Raw genomic sequence first — 22271 nt, 5'->3', positions numbered from 1 at the left:
AATTGGAATTCTGCCGTGTGACCCTGGACAGGTCACTAAACCTCCCTGAGCCTCAGTTTCCTCATCTGTCCAATGGGGATACCCCAAGCACCTGGGGTTGTGCCTGGGACACGGCAAGTGCTCAGCTGACAGGGGCTGTTAGCAGACCTTGGGCCCCCAAACGGAGAGCTTTTTAGCTCTCCCCAAAGCTCAAAGTTTAGGAGGTGCCTCTCAGTCAAAATAATCCTTTCTTTCAAAGCTTCGCATCAAAACAAAAAGGTCCATGTGGTGAGACCTGACTGCAGAGGAGATGCCTCTGGGGCACCCTCTGTCTCAGTACCCCCCACATTCCATGCAGAGCTTGTACACCTCCACATCCTGCCAGACTCACTCCCCCCACCAGGGATTCCAGCACTTTTCAGCCCCTCTCGGCCACCTCTTCCCCACCGGGCACACAGAACCACAGTCGCAAGGAACATCCTTCCTCAAGAAGAGAATCAGAGCTTCCCCTCCCAACCAGTGGCCGCAAGGGCTGTGCCCAGGGGTACGCCCAACGTTTATTCCACCCTAGCTATCAGCTTTTATGATGCAGGAGAAAGTGGCCCGTGACAGAGTAGCTGGGCTGGAAGGAACCTGCTGGGTGGGACTCACATTGTTTCGCGGTGCGTTGGGCTGCACGGGGTCCTCAGCCGCCAGGGCGATGCTACTCATGGCAATGACCATGAGGATGCACATCTCAAAGTAGCGCAGGTTCAGGATGTAATGGCACAGGCGGCGAAGGCTGTTGGGGACAGGGAGGCGTGCAGAGGTCCACTCAGACCACAGGCTATTGAGCCCCTTCCTCTGTCATCTCCTTATGTCACCTACCGCTATCTGAGATCTCTAACTCCCAAGGTCCCACACCCAACAGAGTAACAAGCTCCTTCATCTGGGGACCCTCCTGGGGCAGGGGAGCCCTCAGCGAGGGAAGATATCCACATCTCTGTTTATAAGTTCCCATCACTTCCAAACCACCCTCTTGGAACATCTTAACTCACAGGCTGGGTTGAAGAAATATTGTCCTTGATTCTGTAGGAGATGAAAAGCTTTTTATGCATAAAATGGCACATGGTCAAACAAAATTGGGAAATTCTGGGTTAAGTAGATTTCCTTTTTTTTTTTTCATTAGTTGAGTGACCTTAGGCAAGTTATTGTACCTCAGTGCCCTCGTTGGTGAAATGACCATAACAACAGTGCCTAACTCACAAGAATGTGAGGATCAAAAGGGTTAATATAGGCCTGGTATATGGTAGGGGCTCCAAAAAGTTAGTTACCTAAATTATGAACTGCAGGCCTTATCAGAGTCTTTAATATGCTAATGAGATAATAATGAAATAATTAACCTCAAGTGGAGCTAATAATGATAAATATGTCATGAGATTGTATGAATGGCTGCAGGGCTGAGTGGCTAAGAACAAGGATGCTGGAGTCAGTCTGTCTGGGCTCTCCCCCTTGCTTGCTGTTTGACTTCGGGCAGGTGACTTCATCTCTCTGGACCTCAGTTTCTTCATCTGTCCAATGGGGATAAGCAAAGTACCAACCCCTATAGGGTTATTATGAGAAAATTTTTTATTTGTAAAGTATTCAGAAGAGTGCCTGGCGCTAAGTGCCACATAAGAATTTCTTTATTAAAATAGATAATGTCCACCACATAAAAAAGTAAATGCACAGGGTGAGCTCCAAGGGGCAGGTTAGAGAAAGCAGTTTCCCCTGCAGCTTATTTGACATGATTCTCCTTTGCCAAGAAGCATTTTGAGGGACCAGGGTTTCAAAAAATACCCTTTGGAAAAATGCAATTCTAAAACAACCTCTGAGCCACCAAGACATACATGCGATAAATTTCTCCCCTAAATAATCCAGCCTCCTCAAGGATGCCCAAGACAGAGGGCCGTGAACTCAGAGATCATCTACCCAAAATCCAAATCCTTGTAGAGCAGAGCTCAGGGACCAGGGCTGCCATGTACAATTGTACAGGTTGTGCACTGCACAAGGAAGCCATTTCTAAGGGACACCTCTCACATCACAGACAGTGTAGATATTTATGACAGTGGTTTTTAGTTGGTGGCAAGAGGGGGTCTTTTCCAACAAAATCAGTACTTTATGATAAGTTTCTATCTTATATGACTTAAGAAAGGGACATCACTTTTTTAATTTGCTCAAAGGTCTCCTATGGACTAATGGTCTTAGAGGCAACTCTCCCCCACTACCCTTTGTCTGGGTCTGCCCTCTGTCCTGACTTCCACTGCCCCAGTGGGAGCCCTGGGCCCCCTGCCCTGGCCGTGGGCCATACTCACGGGTTGGTCGTAGAGAGGATAAACATGGAGCTGTAGGGGGGCATGGGCTTGGGGCCGTCTTCCCCGGGGTCGTCTTCCTCCTCCTCTTTCTTCTCTTCCTCCTTTTTTGGCAGTGGGTCTGGGTTGGCGTTTTTGTTCACTGTTGGGACAAGAACCAACACAGGGCTCCCTCCACGATTTCCCACAAACCTCTGGTCTCCTGCCTACTCTTCCGAGCAGGCAATAAGCAGCTGACACAAAGCGCCTACTATGTGCCAGGCACCCTGTTATGCCATTTAATCCTCACCTGACACAAAGCGCCTACTATGTGCCAGGCACCCTGTTATGCCATTTAATCCTCACCTGACCCTATGAGGTTGGTACTTTATGATCCCCACTTTACAGATGAGGAAACTGAGGCACAGAGAGGCGAAGTGGCTTGCCTGAGGTCACATGGCTGGGATGTGGCAAAGCTGGGATTTGAACCCGGGTAGCCTGGCCCCAGAGTGCTTGCTCTCAACCGCTCTACAGCCTTGAGTCTGCTGGGACCCTCACGGGAAACTAACATAGACCTACCCCCCAGCCTATGAGGACCTTTCTATTGTCACTTGGAGGCAGGCGGGGTGAGTACCAAGAGCCCCACTTTACAGATGGGAATACTGAGCCCCTCCCAGAGTCAAACTGCAGGGTTTCCCCCCATTAACACCCCTCTCCTGAGTGGGGTGAGGCACCATCCTCCTGAGCATTGATCCTGCAGCCTAGCCACTCTGCGGGTCCGTGGACAGGCTGAGCCGTGCTGAGCCTCAGTTTTTTCATCTGTGAAATGGGCACAAGGACAAGATCCGCCTTGTAGGACTGTGGCAAGCATTTATAGAGCAAACTCATGGACAGCTTTTGCATAGAACTGGGCTACCATTATCATCTTAAAAATAATAAGCTCAGGGTAATTTCCGAATTCCTGGTGCTTCTCAGATCTTACAAGGGGGAGTTTGGGGGTGGGGGGCAAAAACAGCCAATCCCTCAAGGTCCTAGACCTGCACTGTCCAGCATCTGAAACGTGGCTAGTCCAAACTGCGGCATGCAGTGTAAAAACACGCCAGATTTCCAAGACTGAGTATGAGAAAAAGGATGTAAGGTAGCTCGTTAATAATTTAGAAGGTGTTGATGACACATTGACATGTTAACACTCTGGATACAAATCAATAGTATTTTGGGTTAAATACGATTTAACTATTAAAGTTCAATTCACCTATTTCTTCTTTATTTTTAAAATCACTCCTTCCTTCCTTCCTTCCTCCCTCTTCCCTCCCTCCTTTTCTCCTTTCGTCCCTTCTTGCTTTCTTTTAACACGGCTACTACAAAGTTTAATAAATAAATTAATTAATTATTTTGGCCGCACCACTCGGCTTGCGGGATCTTAGTTCCCCAACCAGGGATCGAATCCGTGCCCCCTGCAGTGGAAGCATGGAGTCCTAACCGCTGGACCGCCAGGGAACTCCCCTAGAAAGTTTAACATTACACAGGCGGCCTGTGTCACATTTCTTTTGGACAGCGCCGGCCTAAAGAATCATCCGACTCCCCCAGATTTCCATCAGAGGAATCCGTTGACTCCTCAAATACGGTGGCCCCCTGGCTCCCCTGTGGGAATTTGGGATGGAGGAAATGTTGCTAACCTATTGTGTACTTGCCAGGCATTGTATGCATATTATCTCATTTAATTCTCCCAGCAGCCCTGTGGGGGCAGGAACTATGTCTCTACCCATTTTCCAGATGAAGCAACTGAGGCCAGAGAGGTGGAGTCACTGTCCAGAGTCACCCAACTGAGCCTCTGGGGATTGAGCCCAGGAGGCCGGCTCATGTGTGAGATTAGAGCTCATACCTTGGACGACGGTGTGATTGAGGGGGCGAGGGCAGGCCGGGGGGATGTCCACCGTGGTGTGGTCGGGTTTCCTGGCAGTCTTAGCTGAGGTGGTCTGGGTGCTGCTGGGGTTGGTGACGATAAGGCTGTTCTCGGGGGTCTTGGGGGGGCCGGGGTTGGACGGGTTCCCCGGGTTGTTGGGTGTCCGGCGGCTGGAAGCGTTCTGGGGGTTGGCGGCCGTGGCAGGTGGGGCAGGCGCGGGGCTGGGGTCGGTGCTGTTCGCCATCTTGGCCGGGCTCTGGGGCAGGCCGGCGTGGCCGAGGCTGTCGTGGGGACTGGCTGACTCCGCGGTGGCTAGCTTGTTGTTCTTCATGTTGTCAATATCCTCGGCCAGGGGTGGGTCTTGGCGGCCCAGGTCCTGCTGGATCGGTCGGGTGGTGGACAGGTTGGGGCCCGACACGGGGACCCCGGAGCCCTGGTTCTCTCTGTGGCAGGCAGGCCAATGAAAAAGAACCCATAAGTGAGTTAGAACATAGAGGGGATGTCTCCAGATCCTGCCTAAGATTCCACCATTCGAGGTACAAGTTGGCGGTCGAGGGGCCGTGTCCTGAAAACTCTCCGGTGCCTGGTCTGTTCTTGTTACGGATCAAGACCCCGTGGCAGTGTAAGTGCCCACCCTCCCAGGTTTCAGTGTGGTGCTTCTCCTGCCAGGAGGGCTGCTTCCTAAGAGATGAGGCTACTCCTTCATGGAGAAATCAGAAAGGAAAAGAACTTTCTGCCAGAGCCCGCATGTCTCCAACCCAAACCTCCCTGACCCTGCCTATGTGTCTCCCATTAGCTCTGAGGCAGGACAGGGACACACAGTGTTTCCAGGAGTGGCTAAAGCGGACACAGGGACACCATCTCTTTAGGGGTGGAGTTGCCTCATGGATTTATCTTTTTGTTTTGTTTTTTTGGCCACGCCATGGGGCTTGTGGGATCTTAGTTCCCTGACCAGGGATTGAACCCCGGCTCTCGGCAGTGAAAGCGTGGAGTCCTAACCACTGGACCACCAGGGAACTCCCTGTCTCATGGTTTTAAATGCTTGTAGTAAGTATGCCCCTTCCCAATATTCCAGTTAGGGAAAGCAGGCCATATACATACATTAACATAATAAAAAATAACAATAGAAATAATAACAGCAGACATTTCAGTAACACACTTGCCTTGTAATAACCCCTTCGTCCTTAGCCCTAAGAGGGATAATTACTAGCACGGTTTAACAGATGAGAAAACTGAAGCTCAGAGAGGTTAAGTCTCTCGCCAAGGCTACGCAGCCAGTAAATGAACAGGGTAATTTCTCACAGGGATACAAGTGTGGTGGGCAAAGCATTCCAGGCAGGGGGAACAGCCAGTGCAAAGGCCATGAGGTGGGGATGAGCTTGTTGAGTTTCAGGTGGCTGGTACGGCTGAAGGTGGAGAGTGGGAAAGATGAGGTGGGTAGGGGTTTGGTGCCTCAGTGACTCAAATAATTAACACCATGCAGATGGACATGAGGAGAAAAGAGTCTGAGTGCTCAATGCATTTGGAGGAGAGGAAAAAGTTAGAGGTCCTTGCTTAGCTTTTCCGACCTCAATGCCCACTGAGACATCAGCTCCGCAAGGCAAGGATTTTATTTTTGTCTGTCTTGTTCACAGCTGTGATTTCAGTGCCCAGAACAGGGCCTGGCACATGGTAAATGCCTGGTCACTTCTTTTTTTTTTTTTTTTTTTTTGCGGTACGCGGGCCTCTCACTGCTGCGGCCTCTCCCGTTGTGGAGCACAGGCTCCGGACGCGCAGGCTCAGCGGCCATGGCTCACGGGCCCAGCCGCTCCGCGGCATGTGGGATCCTCCCGGACCGGGGTACGAACCCGCGTCCCCTGCATCGGCAGGCGGACTCTCAACCACTGCGCCACCAGGGAAGCCCACCTGGTCACTTCTTGTCAAATGATAAATGAGTGTCCCCATTTTTCAGATAAGGACACTGAGGCCCAGGAGAAGTCCCACAGGCCTAGACTTGCCATCAACCCCTGCCTTCTCCCATCTGCACACTCACCGCCAGCTTGTCAGAGACCCCCAGGAGCCCTGGCTCTGGTGAGGGTGGCTACAGGCCCTGCTCACTCTATGTCTTCTGCTGGTCCCAGCTCTGCCTGCCTGGGCATGGATCTGTGTGGACCTGACACCCAGTTTGTTCTGTTTGCCTTCAGACACCCCTTCTGGACCCTCGATCTTCAGATAAGAGGCTCCATTCTTCCCCCATCCCCGGGCACTGGCCCTGGCAAAGTCTGTTTCCCGGAAACACCAGGACATCTGTAGTTTATAATCTCAACGACTCCTCTCTCCAGAGGGTTCTGCAGTCCAAGACTTACCCCTCTGGTTCTTCTTAAAGGCACCCCCCAATTCTGTATCCCATACCCTCCACATCTCCTCATAAGAGCTCACACATACTGAGTACTTGCTGTGTGCCAGCCTTGACACGTCAGCTCATCTAATCCTTAGAATAACCACAGGGAGTGGGTAGTACTGTTATTCCCTTTTTATAGATGAGGAAACCAAGGCCCAGAAACACGAAGGGCCTTGCCCAAGGCCACACAGTCAGTTGCTGGCAGAGGCAGCTTGGACCCAGACCACATGGCTCCAGCACCCATACTACCCCCCACCTGACGCTGCAGCTCTCTTACTAAGCAGTTGGAGATCTCCCAGGAGGCCCAGCCCCCAGCTGCTGGGTGCAGGGAACCCTTGGCACTCACTGTAACCTCCAATAGTGTGAGCCAGCCTCTCTTCTATTCTGACTCATTAACTTCTGGGACAATCTTATGAGGCCTGAATTGTTACTGCTCCCGTTACACAGATGAGGAAACTGAGGCCCGGAGAGGGTGAGTTAGGCATACTAGAAAATGGTTTAGTGGGACTTTCCTGGGGGTGCAGTGGGTAAGACTCCACAGTCCCAATGCAGGGGGCCTGGGTTCAATTCCTGGTCAGGGAACTAGATCCCACACGCATGCCGCAACTAAGAGTTTGCATGCCATAAATAAGGAACCCGTGAGCCACAACTAAGGAGCCCACCTGCCGCAACTAAGGAGCCCATGTGCCACAACTAAGGAGCCTCCCTGCTGCAACCAAATAAATAAATAAATAAATAAATAAGAATTAAAAAAAGAAAATGGCTTTGTCAGGCTGTTGCCATCACACACTCACTCAAGAGACCAGAAGTGAGCAAAAGACAGCCCTCAGCTTGTATCCATTCATCGAACACCCAGGAGATTAGGTACAATCGCAGGAACCAAAGCCTCCGGACAGCATAGACTTGCTTCCTGAGGTCCAATCTGTAACCCTAAATCTACCTAACACTTAAAAATTTAAAATAAGCTGGCCTCTGTAAATCAACTATACTTCAAATAAAAAAAAATAATAATTAAAAAAAAAGAGAAAAAGCTGGCCTCCCCTGGAGGCCCTTCCACTGGTTAAGTCACCAGTACCCTCTTTCTTGTTTTATTTTTGCATTTTAACTTGCAAAAGTCCATGGTGTTTTTAGCAAGCAGAAGAGAGATGAGGTAATTTATTTTCAGGCTTGCGTCCCTGAGGCAGAGGGAGAAGGGCAGGTCCAGGCAAATGCCTCACTTCTCAGTCATGTGAGCAGGTCCTAGATTGACAGACTGACCTGGGTTTGAGTCTCACCAATGCCACTTACTAGCTGTGGGATCCTCTGTAGCTTGATTAACCTCCCCAAGCCTCAGTTTCCTCATCTTTATTTATTTATTTTTTAAATCTTAGTAGAGTTTGTTCAATTTTTTAAAAAATATTTATTTATTTATTTGGTTGCACCAGGTCTTAGTTGCAGCAGGCAGGCTCCTTAGTTGCAGCTCTCAGGCTCCTTAGTTGTGGCATGTGAACTCTTAGTTGTTGCATGCATGTGGGCATCTAGCTCCCTGACCAGGGATTGAACCCAGGCCCCCTGCATTGGGAATGTGGAGTCTTATCCACTGCGCCGCCAGGGAAGTTCCAGTTTCCTCATCTTTAAATTGGGGATAATAGTAGTAGAACCTTCTCTATAACATAGAGACTAAAGTGAAGATCCTGGAACTTATTTGCTATGTGACCACCGGTGATTTACTCAGCCTGTTTCTCAGCCATAACATGGGGATGATAACCTCGCTGAGTTCCTGTGAAGAATAAATGTGTGAATGAGCTGAGAGCTAGAGCATTGCTCGCAGGCCTGGAAACCTAATGGAATCTGCTCTGTTGGATTTAGAACTTGCTGGGGACCAGAGACGTTTTATTCCTTCCAATTTCCCCCTTTTGGAATAGGAATGTCTATTTTTGTGCTTGTCCCACCTTTGTGTTTTGGAAGCAGATAATTTGTTTTCTAGTTCTCAGGTCCACAGATGGAAAAAAATTTTGCCCCCAAATGGATCATACCTAGAGTCTTACCAGTACTGGAGTTAGATGATGAGATTTGGAATTTTTGAGCTGATGATGGGGTAAGACTTCTGGGGATGCTGAGATGGGGTGAATGTATTTTGCATATGTACCTCAGGTGAAAACCTGGCTGGGAATATTTTCTCATCATTTTGTATATTCTTTTAAGTAGAGCTCTACCAAAAAGCAGGCTCAGCGAAGTTATCATTTCAAAGAGAATCTGAATCTTTGGGTCACCATCTAGAGAGACTGTACTAAATAACACAGCAGCTGAGATCACGGCGTACGTTTTGTTAGAGGGACAGCCTCACACGTGGACCAAGAGCCCCTTGTTCGGATGGAAAGGGGATCTGAGGGTCTCTGCTTTGTCTTGCTTTTGTTTCTTCTGCTGGCTCTGTTTGCAGCGGAGTTTTAACAAGCTCAGCCTGCAGAGGCCTAGCGTCCATCTCCAGGAAGTTTTATTTCCAAGTGTCTCCAAGGAGAACTCCAAAGCGGCAGACAACTTTGAAGTCAGGCCCCCTTCCCCCTTCCCTCTTGGGGATCTGCCATCATCTGCCCGGAATAGGCAGTTGATTGCGTAATGCCTGTCCTGCACTGCATCCCTTTGCCAGCTAATCACTTCAGCATCCCTCTGCCAAGGGCTACGGACATCTTGCCTGGGGCATGCACAGGTCCCTCAATTCAGAGGATGCTGCTTGTGTCCCCACTATCCTTAGGACCTGCACATATTAACTCATGTAATCCCCACAACAATCACCATCTGAGGTGCTCTTAGGATCAGGCCCATTTTACAGATGAGGAAGGTGATGCCCAGAGAGGCAAAGGCACTTGCCCGTGGTTATCCAGCTGGGAAAGGGCTGAGTTGGACTCTGGCCCTAGAGATCTTAAGCTACAGCACCACTCAGTGAAGAAAATGGGGCAATGGATGAGTTGGTGTGCATGGACTGGAGGTGCTGAGACTGGCTAAGGCAAATTGGGGGTGCTGTAAGAATCAGGGTATTAAAGGATGAAGCCTCTCCTCTCCACCCCTTGCTGGATAAACTGTGAGGCTCAGAAGTCCAGTATCTCTCTTATTGATCCTTTTGGGGAGTAGGTTGTCTTGGTGATGGGAGCAGGTGGAACTAGTATGCAAATAGCTGAGATATTAATTCTAGGGTGGTGCAGGCCCTGCAGGTCTCCTCAGTCAAACCTAGCAGGAGGCACTGCCCAGCTATCAGGGAGTGGTGGATGCCCTGCAATCCACAGATTTTTACTGGGAGTCAGAGAAAGCTTCATCCTCACTTTGGTGCCCCTGGGGTGACCCTGGGCTCAGCCACCTGGTGTGGGAGATCAGGGGTTAGCGACTGTTTAATGATACAAAACAGAGTGTGCTCCACCCCCTTTTTCCTGGGGTGAGCCAGTGAACGCTTCGGGGGTGGGGGACATGTAAACCTAGGAAAACTGAAGCGGAAGAGATTAAGGCAGAAATGGTGGGGGAAGACAGGGGAAACAGAAAGAAAACAATTATAGTTAGTATCAATGGTCTGGAGAATCAAAACACAGAGTGTGTCTAGGGAGAGGCCTAAGGAAGGACAAGAGGAGAAATGTGCGAGGCAGGCCTGTTACGGGCCACTGGCTTTGTCATAATACAGAACTGAAATGTCTTTTTAGTATGTTATGTTCTTTTTTTTTTTTTTTTTTTTTTTTTTGCGGTACGCGGGCCTCTCACTGCCGCGGCCTCTCCCGCTGCGGAGCACAGGCTCGGGACGCGCAGGCTCAGCGGCCACGGCTCACGGGCCCAGCCGCTACGCGGCACGTGGGATCTTCCCGGACCGGGGCACGAGCCCGCGTCCCCTGCAACGGCAGGCGGACTCTCAACCACTGCGCCACCAGGGAAGCCCTGACACATCTATTAATAAAGGAGTGAGCAGTACCCTCCTCGTGCAGATTTGGGGGTGGAAGTGGGGGAGGTCCTTTGTTCCTCTGGAGAGGAGGGGGAGCAGGGGCCACCTGTGGAATTCAGGAAAGCCGGGTTCTTATCACACTACTGCTATCAGCTGGCTGGCTGCCCTTGGGGAAATCCCTTTCCCTCTCTGGGCCTCAGTTTCCCCATCTGTAAAAAGAAGGAGTCTGAATGGATAATCCAAAGGCTATGGATCTAAAGTTTTGTTTTCTAGTCTATGATGAAAGTGTCTTAATAGTAATAGTGAAAATAATAATAGTAATAACTAAAACTTATCGAATGCTTATTACTGCTACTGTGAAAAATAGTTAACATTTACTGAGTATCGAATGATAATAATATTCATACTAATAATAGCTAATACTGCATACTTATTATAAGCCAGGCACCCTTTAAAGCATTTTGCATGTATTAACTCATTTGAACCTTATACCTACCCTAGGAGGTAGGTAGCATTCTCATTCCCACTTTACAGATGGAGAAACGGAGGCCCAGAGAGAGGAAGTGACAGGCTGCGAGTCACACAGCTGGGAAGTGATGGGGCAGCAGTGTGACCTCTGGCTCCAGAATCCTTGCCCTTCACTACCAGGCTGAGCTGCCTTTCTGCCCCTGTCATCCCTCCTCCTTCAATGATAGGAGTAGATATAATACAAGGATGATAACAACAGTAATATTAGTAGTATTAAAATAATAGCACCAGGAGACTTGCCTGGTGGTCCAGTGGTTAGGATTCCTCACTTCCACTGAGAGGGGTTGGATCCCTGGTCGGGGAACTAAGATCCAGCATGCCACGTGGCATGGCCGCGCCCCACTCAAAATAGCACCAGTGATCCACTGGTTCTTAATTATGGGAGTCCTGTGCTAAACACTTCATTCCACATAAAATCCCTTCAGTGGCCTCCCATTTCCCTGGGAGGACTCAAGGCTCTGCTGACCTATTACACTCCCTTCAATTTCTTTGTCTGCCCCTCTCTCCTCACCCTCCAAATGGCAAACTGGCCTCCTTCCGTTCTACCTTAGGGCCTTTACACATGCTGTTCTTAGCCTAGAACACTATTCCCTTCTCAGAAACAATGATTTTCAGGGGGCTGTTGTGGAGCTATGTGGAGACCTAATGCCATAATAATTGGGGGCATTGTGGGCATTTAGGAAATGGGAGGCAGGTCTATAAGTATCTTACCATGTGCAGGGCAGTCCCACCGAGGAAGAATTATCCTCTCTCCTTCATGACTCTCTAATGTCCCTCACACAGGTGAAAACTCTGCTTGTAACGATCTGAGTCTTGTTTCAACCTAACTCTGCTTCATGTATCAGCATAAAGTATTTTTTGCATGTTTTAAATATACATCACATCTTCCCAGAATGCAAGTACTGGACAAATTAAAGGAAGAGCAGACTCTATTCCGTACGGAACTTCACCATTTTGGAACATCTCACCACTGATGGTAACTCCCTCGTGTGATTCGAGTAGCTTGCATCCTGAGTCAGCTGGCATCTGTACCTGTCTCATTCATTGTGATTTTGTGTATAGGTGTCTGCATCAGAATTGCTTCACTCTGTCTTCTAGGGTCTCATTACTCAAAGTGTGGTCCCTGGACCATCACTGGCTCCTTAGAAATGCAGAACCTCAGGCTGCACCTGAGACCTACTGAATTAGAATCTGTATTTTCACAAGATCCCTGGGGATTCGCGCACCCATTCAATTTTGAGAAGTGCTAGCTTAGTGCATATGGCATGTAACAGAAGCATTTAAACACATCATTAAAAATTAATATGGTGGGGCTTCCCTGGTGGCGCAGTGGTTGAGAGTCCGCCTGCTGATGCAGGGGACATGGGTTCGTGCCCCGGTCCGGGAAGATCCCACATGCTGCGGAGCGGCTGGGCCTGTGAGCCATGGCTGCTGAGCCTGCACGTCCAGAGCCTGTGCTCCACAACCGGAGAGGCCACAACAGTGAGAGGCCCGCGTACGGCAAAAAAAAAAAAAAAAAAAAAATTAATATGGTGCTGATGTATGTAATCATCATGTTGTACACCTTACACGTATACCGTGCTGCCCGTCAATTATACCTCAATAAAAGTGGAAGAAAAAAAAAGAATACCTAATGCCAAAAAAAGAAAACACAAAAAACTTACAAGAGGGATTTTTTAAAAAAACAAAACAAAACAAAAAAATCAGAAGGATGCCCTAGTGGCAGGTGATATATAATAAAAGAAGAATAAGAGATCAACTATACTCCAATAAAAATTAAAAAAAAAAGAAGAAGACTAAGAGGACGTTAATTAGTGAAAGAACGCATGTAAGTTGTTTGGGCTCCTAAATGTACCATCACCGTAGGATTTTCTAAGGAGTGTTACAAAATATTGTTATGGAGAACAGGGTGTCATTTCTGACTGGGTGAGGTGCTGGCCTGGAAGATGCAGCCCAAAGCCTTGAACGCTGCTCTTCATTCAATTCTGAGGGCCCAGAGTGGCTTTTCAAAACCCCCAGGAATAGCATCAGGTGAAAAATGATTGACTCAATAACAGCCAAAAAGGGTCTAAATTTCCCAAGCACTTACTATGTGTCAGCTGCTCTTTCAGGCCCTTTGCATATATTACATCATTTAATTCGAGCAATGACCAGATTAGACCCCACTATCTCCATTTTACAGATTGTGAAAACTGAGGCCCAGAGACATGAGATCCCTGCTGAAGGCCACACAGCAAGCACATGGAAGAGCTGTATAATTCTGGGGGAAAGTTCTTGTAGTTTCCCTGAGACGCACAAGGGCTTGATAGTTTGCAGCTTCTGGCGCCAGATGACCTGGGTTCAAGGCCACTTATTAGATGTGTTACCTTGGGCAAGTCAGTTCCAACTCTTAGCTTCCCCATCTGTGAAACGGGGCCATGACAATGAGGGGGCTGTCAAGAAGCTGAAATAAGTGGCTCAGGAGGGTACCAGGTATCCAGCAGGTGCCACTTTGCCTCATCTTATCATTTCTACTATTGTCATCGCTTCCACTTACTTCCTCCTCCGGTGCCTGCGTTCCTTGTCCTCCCTGCGTGCGTCCCCGTCGTAGGCGGGCGGAGGGCCAAGCCGGTGCCGCCTCCTCCGCTCGCCGCCGTCTGGGCCCTCGCCTTCGCCGCCCCGGGCCGGCCGGCTGCCCTCACGGTGCCGGGACCTCCGATCGGCCTTGTCCTCTGGGCCCTCGTCGCCCGGCCTGCGGTGCGCCCGGTGCCTGCGGGGCTCCCCGTCGGCCCCAGTGCGCGGGGACCCGCTGCGGCTTTCCCGGCTGCACCCCTGCCGGTGGGCGTGCCTCCGGTGCGGGTCGCAGACTTTGCCCCGCTCCGCCTCGCCCTCCCAGAACCCCGGCTGCTCCAGGCCGCCCTCCCGGGCGTGGTGGTCCGACTCGCGGCCGTAAGGCCCCTCCCGGCTCAGCTCGGCCTCCTGGCTGCCCGCCCAGGGCCTCCGGGTGTCCAGGCCCACGGAGCCGCAGGGCTCCCGGGCCCGGTCGTGGTAGCGGGCCTGTTTTCTCAGGAAGTCCTCGGCTCGCTGCTGCCCGAGGCGCTGGTCCACCGTGGGCTCGGCCGCCCGGCTCTTATTGGTGTTGTTGTTGCGGTTCTCCTGGGGATCGACCACCAGCGGCCGGTCCAGGTGGGTCTTCATGTCGGGCCGTAGGTGCCGGGCGTAGGAGGCTTTCCAGCGCTCGTCCGGGTCCATCTCGTTGTACAGCGCCTCCCGGCTGGCCAGCAGGTTCTGCTTCCGCATCTCGCTTGTCCGCTGCTCCCACACGGACTTGGCGGGCTTCTGGTTCTTCTGTTGTTCCTTCCTGCAACGGAAGGGCGCAGGGGTTAGGGCACTACTGGGCATTGTGGCCTGCATGGACCTCTCGGGCTAACAGGCATCTCAGCCCAGGTGGGCATCTCGGTCCAGTGGGTATCTCCACCCTGGTGGGTGTCTTGCCCCAGGTGGGCATTTCTGCCCAGGTGGGTACCTTGGCCCAGATGGGCATCTTGACCAAAGTGGGCATCTCTGTCAAGGTGGGTATCATGGCCTGGCTGGGTATCCCTGCCTAACTAGGTGTTTCAACCTGTGTGGAAAACTCAACCTGGCCGGATGTCTCGTCCTTACAGGCGTCTTGGCCCAGATGGGCATCTTGTTCCAGTAAGGTATCCTGGCCTGGCTGGGCATTTCGGTCTAATGGGGGTCTCAGCCCAGGTGTATGTCCCCACTGACCTCTCTATTCCTCTTCAAATTTTAGCACATGGCCTCTGGGGGCTGTCCTGATGTTCAAAATAGTTTAACCTCTGAGACAGCCAATCATAATGGACACTGATCTGGAGCAGGTTCTGGAAGCCCTGACATGGGCGCTTGGGAGCTTGGGACAGTGCCTGTCTATCCACTGGTGCAAAACACCAGTGGGGTCATGGCTGGGAGTGCTGGCTGGGCTGAAGCCCTGCCTGGAGCACACAGATGTTTCCAGGGGTTCTACGTGTATTGATAGTTTTATACAGACCATCAACTTCTATAGGCTTGCCTGTCTGAGCATGTACCTTCCTGGGCTCCCGTTCCACAGCCATCTCCTTGCACTTTGAGAAAGAAAGCCCCCTCCCCATTGTCCCATTATGCACCGCCCCACAGTATGCAAAATCCCAGGACTACCCAGCAAAGGTGCAATTCAGAATATCTGTGTTAACGAACCTTTAATCAAGACACCTTAACTCTTACCACCTTAACACCTCTGATCCACCGGCAAATTCTGTCCACTCTGCCTTCATGATCTGTCTAGAATTCAGCTACATCCATGACTTGTTCAGTCACCACCCTGATCCAGCCCCCACTATCTCTTTTGCAGGGAACAATGCAGTCTTCTCCCCTGATAGCATCCAAAGGGTACCTGTGACCACCTGAGTCCCTATCCCTCCTCAGCTCAAGAACCCTCCCTGTCTCCCACCTGGCTCAGAGCAAAATTCTAAGTCCTGCCTACAGCCCACAAGGCCCCGCATGATCTGCTCATCACCTCTCTGCCCTCACCTACCCCCACTCGCCCCCCTCACTCACTCTACTTCAGTCACACTGGCCTCCTTCACGTTCCCTAAACACACCAGGCATGTTCCTGCCTTAGGGCCTTTGTACATGCTGATCCCATTGCCAGCGATGCTCTTCACTCAGACCCTCACAGAGCTCCTGCCTCACCTTCTTCGGGCTTTGTCACCTTCTCAGTGAGACCTTCCCTGACAACTTGACTTAAAATCGTAACTCTCACCACCCCTAGCCCTTCCTATAAACCTCAACCTCTTGTTAACGCTGTATTCCCATCAGCTAGAACAGTGCCTGGCACAGAGTACCTGCTTAATTAATTATTTCTTGAGTGAAAGTGGGTGGGAGGGCAGAAGCACCTCTTCCTAAAGCTCAGCCCAGTCAGGGACTGCCCCCTGCCCCCAAATTCTTGACTGGGAGGGTGCAGAGGTTGAGGACCCCAGAGAGCATAGCGGTGTTGGGGGCACTTACACAGCTATGGACATGTTGGCTGCAGACAGAGGACTCACTTCTGCCACCTCCTTGGCTTTCTGGAGGGCGAGTTTCTGGTTGGCTGCCTCTTCTTCTTCTTGTTCATCCTAAAAGTCACATGTGATCCCTGTTCACAAAACAGGAACTGGGCCTTGGGGCCTCACCTCTGACCCCATTGTTAACCAGGGGCAACATTTCAGATATTTACCAACAGGTGTGGCCTGGGTGTCAACCACACAGAGCCGAGGCCCAGTGATTGGAAAGGCTGCCCGTCAGTTAAGTATACTGCTATCCCCTTTATGTACAGGTTCAATATCTAGCTCATTATTAACCCTGTTTTAACACACAGTCAGAAGAAAAGGAGAAAGACTCCCTTCCCTTCCCACAATGGAAATTTTTCTGTACCCTGTCTCAATGAGCTGGAAATTAATGCAAAGATTTTCCTCTCACTCTACTTCCTGGGCCATTTAAGCTCTCTGAACCAAGACTTTTAAAGAACACTGACAAGCCCCCACGTGCAGAAAAATCTGGCATCCCACAGCCCATCCCATGCACTGCCAACAGCCTCCAGAAGGGGAATCAGGAGAGGAACTTATATTCTCAGCCAGTTAGGTTCAGAGAGGAGGAGGATGGGGGAAGATGTTTTAAAAATACACACAGAAAAAGACGTTTTGGGGCTTTAAATCCTTCTTCAGCCTTCATGCAGGGCCTCATTCGTAAAACAGAAAAGCCAACAAAGAAAAAGCAAAGAAAAAGCAACAAGAAAGAAATGGCCAGAGATGAACCCGCCAATAAGAAAGGTCATGCGGTGGCAGGGCACCTCTCCCACCGCGCTGAGATGTCTGGGGCAAGAAGCAACCTTACCACCTCGGTAATGATCAGATCAGGACACCGTCTGTCGTGACAACACAGGGGTGGGACCCCGCTGGCCACCCTGCTCTCCCAAGGCCTCCCCCCCTCCTGGCATCACAACCAGCATTTCTCAGAGATGAGTCCCTGGACCACCTGCTTAAGAAACACTGCAAATGCAGATTCCCAGGTCTCCTGAAGAACCTGGGCTGGGCCCTGGAATCTGCATTTTCAATAAGCTCCCAGTTGAGTCTGAAACACGCTCAAGTTTAACCAACGTTGCATGTGGTTAGAAGCGCAGGTTCTGGACCCATCTGGATTCAAATCTCAGCTCTTTCACTTTCTGCTTACCTTGGACGAGTCTCTTAACTTCTCTGTGCCTCACAATCTTCATCTAAAATTTCAACTCTCCTCGACTTTCCCCACTTCGTTTTTCTCTTTAGCGCTTATCACCATCTGACAAGTTTCTTTCTCATCTATCTCTCCCCCTAGAATATCAACGAGGGCAGGGATTTGTCTATTTCGTTCCCTGCCATGTCCCTGCCTCCTAGACCCCGTTCACAGTAGATTCTCAGTAAAGGCTTTTCCTTTTTAATTTCAATTTTAATGGATTCGTTTATTTTTGGCCACACCGTGGCTTGTGGGATCTTACTTCCGTGACCAGGGACCGAACCCAGGGCCCTGGCAGTGGGAGTGCCGAGTCCTAACCACTGGACCACCAGGGAATTCCCAAATGCTTTTCAATGAATGACAAAATCTGTAAAAGGGGGATCAGAGAATTTGCCTCCTAGGTTTTCTGTGAGGGTTAAATGAGATAAAAACCTACTACTACTATATATAAAATAGATAAACAATAAGGTCCTACTGTATAGCACAGGGAACTATAGTCAATATCTTGTAATAAATTATAATGGAAAAAATATGAAAAAGAATTATATATATGTATAACTGAATCACTTTGCTGTACACCAGAAACTAATACAAGATTATAAATCAACTATACGTCAATAAAAAAATTAAAAAAAAACCCCAACCACATCAGGGGCTTAGTGGGGTCCCTGCCACATATTAAATGCCTGAGAAATGCTTGTGGAATAAATGAAGGAAAGAATGAGGGTCTGGAAGACACGTCACAGGAGATGAGCTTTCTCCTTCCCCTTCTCCCACCCTCCTGAGGTATCTCCTCCCCCATGATGGCCCTTGAGGATGGGGTCTTGGAACCTGGATGAGATCATGGCTGGAACAGCCCCTGAAGCACTGACGCCAGCCAGCTCCGTGGTGGTCAGGACTGTGGCTGTGTGCTTGGGGTGGCGGAGACTTCCGTTTCCCCCAGTCGGAACTGGGCCCAGGAAAGTCTCTCTCCCTCCTGCCAAGGCTGGCAGATGGAGGGTTGGCAAAGTCTGCTCGGTTCAGTTCAGTTCCCTGAACATGGCCTGAACACCTCGTGGCACTGGGGATGGGGCTGTGAAGCTGAGGCAGGTCCCAGGCCTGGACCTCCTAGGCTGAATGATTCTGTACACATTCTTTTAATGTGATGAGGCTGCTGGCGAAAGGCTTAGGTCAGACGACCGCTAGCTCCTAAGATGCCTTCGTTAAATTGCAAAAAGGTGCCCAGCTTCCTTTGTGCAGTGCACAACCTGTACAACCGTTCCCAGCTGCTCTGCGTGTGGGCTATCCCAGGGGTGTGACCTGTGTTACTGAAAGCAATATTGCCCCTTCTGTGACTGGCTGAGGTGGACCTGAGTCCCAGGGAGTCGAAGGCTGCCCTATGGGGCATCTGGCAGCAGGTTTTGTCCAGATAATCCAGTATCACTGACCATGAATGAAAACTGGACCTCCTCACATGGATGGTTCTCACCGCCCATCCCCCCAATTCCCTTCTGATCTCATTTCCTGTACTCTTCTCTCTTTTCTGTTCTTTGAGGGGTCACACCTCTGCTCTTTCAGTTCCCAGATATGTGGTAAGGTCACAACCCTCCGGGCCCCAGTTTTCCCATCTGTGAAATGAGCATAGCAGTAACTCCCTATCTCTTATGCTTTCTGGTGTCTGGCATACAAGAGGGGCAATCACATTTTCCTTGCTTGTTGTTATTTTTATTTTTATCATTACCTGCTCAGCTGGGGCTCAAATGAAAGCCGGCAGGGCGTGTGGGTAGACAACTTAGGTTCTGGAACTTGCCAAGTCTGCGTTCGAATCCTAGCCTTCCCTTTACCAGCTCTGTAAAATGTGGGCTCTAGGTCCAGGTGCCTGCTCATGCCAAGTGACTTACAAAGGCTCCCTCTATCGAGCACTTCCTGTGTGTCGAGAACTGTACTGAGCACCTGAGAGGTATAGCATGATGCTCTAAACAGCAGCAGATATTATCATCCCATCGGAGGCCAGGGATTTTGCCTTTCTGAGCTTCAGTTCCCCCTTCCGCAAAAGGGAGATAACAGCAATGCCTGGAACCATGAGCACATATAATTCTTTACTGCTACCACTCAGCAATGAGGTCCAGCCGACTCCCAAGCTAACAGGGACACACACTGAACCTCGGGACCTTGTCTGGGTTATTCTCCATCTGTCCCCTCCTTTCGGGTTTAGGGCAGTGACAGTGCCTGCTATCCTAGAGGCTGCCGCATTCCTTGGAAGTCCCTTGACACTGCCCACTCCTTACAAATGGGCACTCTGGTGGAGTTTGCCTTCTGTTTCCTGTAGAAACCCTGCTGCCTTAGCCCCCCTCCTTTGCTGCAGAATCCACTTTATTATGGACCGTCTATTTTGGGGGTGGGGGAGGAGGCACTTTCTCCCTGGTACAGTGCATCCAGGGCATAAGCTCTGACCCTAGCCCCTACCCCCACCTGGCACGGTCCTGATCTGCCATGAGTAGGTGGTAACTTTGCCACAGCAACATTCTCCCACCAACTCCACCTTGGTGAGCTCCTGGGCGTTGGCCAAATTATCCACTGCGATGGCCAAGAACACGTTCAGGAGGGTGTCTGCAAATGTCGGAGTCAGGGAAAGCATCGCCACTTGGACCTTGATATCTGGGACTCCTGAATTCCCCCCCTTGTGCCCCCCAATCTGCTCTCCCTGAGGCCCGGGCACGTCCCCATTTCCCCACACAGAGGATACAGTTCCCAAAGAGCGTCAGCACGATGAAGTAGATGGAGAACACCATGCCGCCCTGCACACCCCCCTGAGACTTGATGCCGTCGTACATGACCTCATTCCAGTCTTCGCCCGTCAGGATCTGCAAGGGGAGGGAGAAACACACAGCCAACCCCCCCTCAACCTTGGGCCCCTCGGAGATGCAGCTGTGGAGCCGGAACCTGCCGTGTGGGCCCCTCCTTGGCCCTTGTCTCTGGGTGGGGAGGGTCTCATCTGTTTGCAAGAGGAAAGGGCCATCCCTGCATTGAGGGGCTCTCAGCCTGTTCTAGGAAAAAGTGACCCTGCAGGAGTCACAATCTTTCTGTAACTCCATCTTCCCTGATGTGATAAGGGGATTTTGCTATAGGCTGAGTTGTACTCCCTAAATTCATATGTTGAAGCTCTAAACCCTTGTGTGATGGTATTTGGAGATGGGAGGGAATTAGGATTAGATGAAGACATGACAGTGGGGCCCTCATGAGGGGATTAGTGCCTTTATAAGAAAAGACACCAGAGAACTTGGTCTCTCTCTCTCTCCCTGCCATGTGAGAGAGAAGTGAGAAGGTGGCCGTCTGCAAGCCAGGAAGAGAGTCCTCACCAGGAACCAACCCTGCATGCACCCTGATTGTGGACCTCCAGCCTCCAGAACTGTGAGAAATACATTTCTCTTGCCATATATTCACTGGTACTTCTGGACTGCTGTGTCTGGGGGTGGTGATGGTGGCGCTACTGGTGACCAGAGGAAGCCTCAGGTAAAGGGACACAGGTGCTGGCAAACAGAAGTTGTGCAGATGCATATGGGAAGGGCTATGTATGTAGCATCCACACAATTGTTAAACAATATCCAACTTCCCTCCTTTGTATTATTTCCATGAGGATAAAGTAAATGTGAAAGAACTCCCAAAACATTAATCTGTTAATGCAGGGTTTTTTAGCCTTGGTACTACTGACATTTGGGACTTCCTCCCATCCTGTGCACTGTAGGGTGTTGACCGGCATCCTTGGCCTCTACCCATTAGATGCCGGTAACATGCCCCCACATCCCCAGTTGTGACAACCCAAAATGTTTTCAGATACTACTAGGTGACCTTGGGGGACAGACTCCCTCTTGGGCAAGAACCCTTGTGCTGAAGATATATGGCAGGTGATTACTATGAATAATCATTTATGTGAAGTAGATGGAGAACTTTATGGATGGCTTCCCTTTCCAAGCCCCTGTCTAGGGGTCTCATTTAGAAATTACCTCTCCCCCAGGAGAAGAGAGGAGTGAAGTCACATTTTCCATAAACTCTCTGTCCCCTAAAGAGACAGAACCCACATGGAAAGGCTCTGGAAGTCCCAGCTAGGCCAGTTCCAAACCTCAGGGTATGTGCCTACATGGGTACAGAAATTGGTTTGGGGTGACCACCCCGGGTCAATCTGTTTGCCTTGGAATATGGGATCGGGGTGTCTTCCAATCTGGGGGAGGATGGTGTATTATCCATGTCTATTACTTTCTATATTCTGATGCTTTGACATATGTGGGAGGCCTTGTTGACCCTGGAGGGAGTCAGGACGAGCTAATTCTTAGAGATAGTAACCACCTTGCCTGTGAATGTGCTTTTCAAATGCAAACCAACCAATTCAGAGCCCACACTCCCAACCACCTCCACTACTGGGCTCTTACAATCAGGGCCAACCTTCTCCTGTCAGAATCAGCCCAGGGTCAGGTACCAGACAACTCAGGACAGCTCCAGGGCCTGATGAAATTATTTAAACTAGCCAATCCTAAGCCTGCTTAACGTGCCTTGCCCATTTCTTCCTGTGGAAACCACAATAAAGGCTCCTGCCCATGTTCCCCGCTCCCTCTGCCTCCTGACGAACTCTGGTGCTTCCCTGTATGTCCCTGCATTCATGGGGCTGGCTGAAGGTTGTACCTGAAATACCGTCATTATTGCTGCTGGAAAGGTGTCGAAGTTGGTAGGAGGAGTCCCTTCATCAAAATTAAACCTGCAGAGAGGACACAGACATTTCATGTTCGTCCCACCTCAGGTGTCCTGAGGGCTTGGCTCAGTACCTTGTATCCAGGGCAGTATCTCTGTCCCCTAAAAGGACACCCTGCGTGGTACCCCGGGCCCCACCCATCTGGGTGAGTGCACTGGGCATCCAGGCCACGAGGAGGGCAGACTGTGCGATGCAGCTGGGCCTGGGTCTCTGGAGGCACTGAGCAAGGTGCCTGGGGGTGGGAGGCCCTGGGCTGGACCCCAGGGAAGCAGACGTCGGAGAATCCGCTG

General features: G+C 50.5%; 1 protein-coding gene across 5 annotated transcripts in view; it reads right to left on the bottom strand.

The window, feature by feature from the left end:
- The window catches only part of CACNA1A (calcium voltage-gated channel subunit alpha1 A), a gene marked incomplete at its 5' end in the record, with an annotated part of 237674 nt that overhangs the window by 65304 nt on the left and 150099 nt on the right, over positions 1-22271 (bottom strand). For 4 of the 5 annotated variants that reach the window (XM_082834912.1, XM_082834911.1, XM_082834914.1 and 1 more), the window contains 8 exons: positions 631-760; positions 2313-2451; positions 4171-4634; positions 13534-14337; positions 16020-16126; positions 19780-19847; positions 19984-20101; positions 21915-21987. In XM_082834912.1, the coding sequence (XP_082691038.1) occupies positions 631-760; positions 2313-2451; positions 4171-4634; positions 13534-14337; positions 16020-16126; positions 19780-19847; positions 19984-20101; positions 21915-21987 (1903 nt within the window). Of the gene's footprint in view, positions 1-630; positions 761-2312; positions 2452-4170; positions 4635-13533; positions 14338-16019; positions 16127-19770; positions 19848-19983; positions 20102-21914; positions 21988-22271 lie in introns of all 5 variants that reach the window. The other variant, XM_082834913.1, reaches the window with a different exon arrangement.

Source organism: Leucopleurus acutus (assembly GCF_964270905.1).
Source record: "Leucopleurus acutus genome assembly, chromosome: 3".
Lineage (NCBI taxonomy): Eukaryota > Metazoa > Chordata > Mammalia > Artiodactyla > Delphinidae > Leucopleurus > Leucopleurus acutus.
Note: the sequence above shows the minus strand (reverse complement) of the source record. Positions and strands in the feature narration are given on the sequence as shown.